This window comes from Copadichromis virginalis, linkage group LG10 (assembly GCF_057382275.1).
Source record: "Copadichromis virginalis isolate Kocher_CV1m ecotype Utaka linkage group LG10, C_Virginalis_male_GT1.1, whole genome shotgun sequence".
In the NCBI taxonomy this organism is placed as follows: domain Eukaryota; kingdom Metazoa; phylum Chordata; class Actinopteri; order Cichliformes; family Cichlidae; genus Copadichromis; species Copadichromis virginalis.
Window position 1 is genome coordinate 16,973,459 of NC_140627.1, and position 6,000 is coordinate 16,979,458.

At 40.5% G+C, this 6,000-nt stretch overlaps 1 protein-coding gene across 4 annotated transcripts in view; it reads right to left on the reverse strand.

The window, feature by feature from the left end:
• The window catches only part of LOC146700187 (cell adhesion molecule 2-like), a 211,205-nt gene extending 209,783 nt beyond the window's left edge, over nucleotides 1-1,422 (reverse strand). For all 4 annotated transcript variants that reach the window (XM_085470336.1, XM_085470334.1, XM_085470335.1 and 1 more), the window contains exon 1: nucleotides 968-1,422. In XM_085470336.1, the coding sequence (XP_085326462.1) occupies nucleotides 968-1,028 (61 nt within the window). In that variant the 5' untranslated portion in view covers nucleotides 1,029-1,422. The remainder of the gene's footprint in view (nucleotides 1-967) is intronic.
• Between the last annotated feature and the right edge of the window lie 4,578 nt (nucleotides 1,423-6,000).

The following is a 6,000-nucleotide window of genomic DNA, read 5'->3' on the forward strand; positions in this document are numbered from 1 at the left end:
GAAGGTTGAAATAACAGAATATTTTGAAATCACACACCTTTAAGACTCAACTGAAATCGGAAATTAGTTGTACAGTATATTTTATACTAGCACTGTGAGGCTTAATCTGAGTGAAGGACATTAAGATTATGAGCAATCATTTCGGAATGAAAACTTTTGAGAATTTAACACAAAAACTCTGCCAATCCCATATCAACCCATGTACGTGTGGTCGTCAATCCAGGCTTCCTTAAATCGTTACTTACGCACAAGCCGCCCGAGCTGACCGTACGCAAAAACGCAGATATCTCTACAGAGCAGACTAAACATAAGTCTCGATCATGAATTAAAACAGGGAAATGCACTCAGCAAACAAAAAGCTCCGCATGTCAAAGAGCTTCTAAAGCTGCCTTAACGAGCAGTGCCAAACTGTTCGGTGCGCAAAAAGCTGCCAGTGTCTCCGGCACTCATTTAAGTGCTGCAAGTCAAAAACAACCGCGGGGGACGGTTATTGTGATCATTTTGAGGTGTGTCTTTTTTTTTTGGACAACCAATCACGCACAGGACACAACATCAACATCATAAAGACACAGATGCGACAGACTTTAGGCTTTCGCGCTTGGGTTGAGGACCCGTGCCCAGTGCATACATTTATGAAAACAGGATATTCTAGCCAACCTGGCTGTTACAGGGCACGCTTTCTTCTCTAGCTGCCTCGCGTTTTCAGACAAACGCGCATCCATTCAACACACGTATACAGTATACGCGCAGGCACAGAGACACGTATAGCACATGTGAATGAGAAGCTCTATCTGTGAGTGTGTGTGTGTGTGTGTGTGTGTGTGTGTGTGTGTGTGTGTGTGTGTGTGTGTGTGTGTGTGTAACGGAGAGGGTTTATCCTGCCCTGCTGTTGGCCTGGAACATGCGCGTATACACATCATGCACATAGACAACTCACGCACGTACGCACCACCCGTCCCAGGCTCACCTTTAAGAAGAATCCCATAAATAGTGTAGAGGGTGAAAATCAAATGACTCTTGAGTTTCATCCTGTCTTCCCCTTGTCTTGCTCCCGTCTTTCCGCGCTTATTTCTCCTCTCCAATTCTGGATCTGTAACCGGACGGCTTTGTCAGCTTATCCAGGTAGACTTGGGAGTGTGCCTTTTGTGCGTCTCTTGGAGACGGGGAACGGGGTTAATGCAAACCGACTTCCCGACCCGCAATCTGTCTTGCTTTGGAATACGTAAAAAGTCTCGGTCATCAAAAACAATATTTTGGGTGTTCTTTCACAAATGCACCGCCAGTAAGGTGTAGAGTTAGTTTCCGGTCCTCTGAACAGGAACCGAAAACCTCAGGAACCAAGAAGAGTTGTCCTCCGGTAACAGGATGAATGCCGTTGCCTTACTACTGTCTGCCCCGCTCTTGGTCTGCTGTGGCGTCCACAGCGAAGGGAACACGAGTGGATTGTTTGAGTCCCGCCCACACGGTTCTGACTGACATGAAAGGTGAACCAATCAGAACGACCCGCGGGGGAGGGAAGCTGGAGGGGAGAGCGTCTGTGCGTTTGCGTGTGCCATGGGCGTGCGCGATGCATACTGCAAGAAATATCGCTTTCAACAAGGTTTTAGACATTCACTGTTAAAATATGATTCAGTCTCAGCAGAAGGAAGGTCAGTGAGATGAGTTAATCCCCCTCCCCCCCCGCACAGGAAAGTGGACAAAGCTTGTCGAGTCAGTGATACTAATCTTTGCAAATGTCTGAAGGCAGCTGTTTCGTGGTAACCTGGAATGTTCTCGCTCAGTAGCAGAATTCTTTTTTGTGCGTGTGTGTTTTATTATATGAACAATAAAAAGAGTTAGATAACCCATATGCAAGTATGCTGTCACGCACCACTCTATAAACATACGTTTGAAAATTGTGCACCTCTGCAGTTGCGCCTCTTATAAGTAAAACAAATACACTGCATGAGTGATGATGACCAATACAGTTTGAATAATAAAGCTGGGACGAAGGCAGCATAAGGGGCGGAAACACTGGGAAATTCGTAAATTAATTCTTATTTAAATTTCCCTGTAAATCTGAATCAGCCACTGCAGAACTGGTAAAACGATTCAGCTGTTTGAGTGGGATCTGTGATTTCAGCCTCTGAAGTGTGGCGTGAAATGCATTGTTTCCGGGATGCTGCTACTGGGCACTGCCTAATCGACACAGACCGATCATTTTTTACAGTGTACTCGTGGAATGGACTCTGAATTCAAAACACAGAAGGTGCGTGTTGACACGCTCCTGAGCGTGAGCTGCCCTCCTGCATGAACTGGGTAACTCACGTACACGTTTCATCTCTTTCCGCGTGGTTGATGGTGATGATCAAGGTTAGAGAACTGTGAAGTATTAGGGTTGACAAATACCCGAGCTTTGAAGATTGTCTTGCAGGGGACAATCTGGCGGATGGTGAGGTTAAGTGGGATGTGAGGGGACAAGGCAGCATGTAGGTATGAGGGACACAGATAGAAAAAGCAGTTAAGAATGAAGCAGGAAAAGAAAGAGCAGGTCCCACAATACGAGGGCATGGTGAGACTGACATGTCGGGACTGAGGACTCATGGCTGAGGTATGTGATCATGTATGATCGTCACATTTTAATGTAGTTTTGTATGTTGAAAGGGTGGTCTGAGAAACTGAATTTGGATGGTTAGGTCACAATCATACTGTCTGTCTATAAGTAACACAGAAATTAATTAGGATTGTTTATCACTTAACAGACTTTTGTGTACTGGTAGGACCATATGACGTATCTATTGCCCTTTAGGTTCTGTGCTTCAGCAGATACCTCTTGGAGTGGTGTTTACTTTTAAAGAAATAGTATTTTAATTTCTATATGGTCATTGTGTTTATTTGTTTTAAACATACAAGAAGTTTGTAGTGCAGGAAAAAAAGTACCTCATACAATTTTGAGTGTAATTTTATTATTATTTTTTATTCACATGGCCATAGTACATATGTAGCACTCGTTTCATTTTTCCGTAAAATTTGTTTAAATGTGTTAAATATCAAGTGAAAAAAGTTTGTAATCACAAGTTTATTTTGTTTTACAATAAAAAGAAAATAAACAGACAAACAAAGACATTGCTGGAACATTGTATATGTTTTCATATTGTTATTTCATCAGTTATAACCTGTTACTGTAATGTACGAAAGAAATTCATAACATCCCATGCCTATATGTTCTTGTCAGTCTAAAAACGTATTATCTAGCTTTATATAGCATTATTATCACTTTTTTATCACTTTATCAATTATCAATCTAGTAACCTTAAAGGAGAGCTTGAATATACCATGATATTTTAAATATTTATATGCTACTTTCTATATGTTGACAATATGTACTTGTAGTTATAAGGTTTTATGTCAGTTTTTGACCACGAAATTATTACATTGGCCTTGAAGACCTTGATGGATGTAAGCCAAATTTTAATTAATCTAATCACATGACCCCACTCTCTACCCCTACAAAGTTTTATCAGAATTCAGTGAAAGCTTTTCGAGCTATTGAGTTTACAGACGTAATGATAAAACACACACAAGCACCACTACAAACATGACCCCCTTGGCAAAGGTAATAAAAAACGATGGTACCAAACAGAGGGTTTGATTTAATGTGTAACTAGCTATATGTAAGACAGCTTTTTGGCCAATTTGCAAGTATTCAAAACTTACTCAACACATTGTAGTAATAGTAAAATGTATTTCTTAGGCAGCTGTTGCTGATGATTAACTGGGGCTTTATTTAGATTAAGGTGGAGCTGTTGGCTGACAACAAGTAAAAATGCAAGCAAAGATAATATTAATAAGAAAAGCTAGAAATAAATGCGAGATATCAAAAATAGTGTAAAACTAACAGGTTGAAAATGAGGTCGCTAGAAATCTAAGTCTGTGACATGGGAGACATAAGAAGACAGATCTGGTGTATAAGCAGAAAACTGTTTGCAAGGCAAAAACTAAACAAAGTGCAGCTTGATGATATTAATAAATCAGAAGTAGTCACTGTGTCCTTCTACAAAGCACCACACATGGTGATTTTGTTTGAGTTCATCTGTATCTGGCTGATTAGTTTTAAAAGTCTTAAAGTGCAAACACCCTGTCTCATATATCTTTCTGTATGGAGAAAGCTGAAGCTTGGTACTTTCATTTGGTATCACTTATTTCACCCTGACAGTGCTGAAACACAGAGCCTGCTGGACTGTATATGGAAATTAATTGAACCTGCTGAGCAACTCGAGGAGTTCTCATTTTGAGAAAAGGCTACCGACTGCTTTGTTATTCCATATGAAGATACGAAGAACATTGAAACGAGCAAGTCTTTTAAAATGCCATGGAAACGTGAAGCACTTTGAGCATATTACCACTTGGCTATAGGGCCACTGTGAAATTATCAAAAGAATGTAATGGATAAAGTGCACAAAACAACACTGATCTCTACACATAAATCAATTTCAAGCATCATAAAACTAATCATAGAATAGAAACCAGAAGCTCTGCAATCAAACGTGTGATGCAGCAGCTATTAGGGAGTTGCTGTTATGATAGTGCATATGGTGTGATTGCAAAACAAAATTAGTTATGGAACAAATGTTTTATGTAATAATTTGTCAGTCACATACTTTGAAACAGTATGCCAATTTTTTTCATGACACAGTTCTGAGGTAAAGGCACAGTGCTGCTCCCTTAGATTGCATCTTTAGCTTGATTATAAATGTGCCCTATGCATTATTTATAAAATTAGCTTTGCTTATTCAAAGTTGCCTTTTCATACTAATAACAACTCAGCATAATTTCAATCACACATCTAAAGCTGCATAGCAGGAAGTGTTATCTGCTAACAGACAAGACGAGGTAAACTCTGCAAGTGCTACATGACAATCCATCTCTATTGCTGAATTCTTTTCATTATTTGGGGCGAATGGTGTGCACATGTGTGACAAATTTGCAGTAATTTAAAAATGACATCAAATTTTGATTTCAAACTTGTTCTACGCTTTACTGATAATCAGTATCAGAGCTGAGATGGCTAAAAATGACCTTAAATGTTATTCTGCTGTAAGCTTTCTTTCAAGACAGCTTTTGCTTGCCTGCACACACACACAAACACGTGCACACTGCACCCCTTATTTACTGTAAAATATTTCAATCAGCTTGTGAAAAATGTTCTACGAGCAAATTGGACTTGACTTCGCCTGCTGATCTTCTTTTGGGTCAGTCCACTTTAAGAGGAGCTGCTGCACACCTGGTAATGGCTCATTTCACACTCTCAGAATTGGTGTGTGTCATCACTAGAGGCATAGCAAAGAAACCAGGGGGGTCTCCTCTAAAAAGCATTTGGATCCAGGAGAGTGGCCAGTCAGTGAACTGATAGAAACAGCACATTCAAGTTTCCGCCTCACCTGGGATTGTCTCAGCGCTCCAGATGGCAGATAGACCACTCTCTCTCTCCTTCTTCTCTTTCTCTCTCACTCTCTCTCCCTCTCTCTGTCACACACACACACACACACACACACACACACACACACACACACACACACACACACACACACATTGCCATTAGTGCACACCCTCCTCTCAGAGTTTCAAGTCACAACCACCTGCTCCTGGCTGAGACTATTGTTCACTGGTCCACCTAATGTAGGCTGACACATGTTGCCAAGCTAGCTGAGGGCCTAGCACTTTGGCTTGGATGGAACAAGGCGGGGCACCACATAAATCACCTCACCTTTTATATTGAAATTTTCTTTCAGCCATGTGTCCGTGTGCCTGCATATTCAAATGAATGACCTACTTTGTCAAAGCCACTCACAATAACAAAACTGAAATAAATAAGTAAGTAAATCCGGAAAACAAACTAAACAATTCCACATCCTTGACAGAAAACTGGATGTTTACCATAAATAGAAATGACATGTAAATGTATGCATATTTACTGATGAATAATAAACTCAGTTTTTCACTTTAGTTGCAAAACTCAAT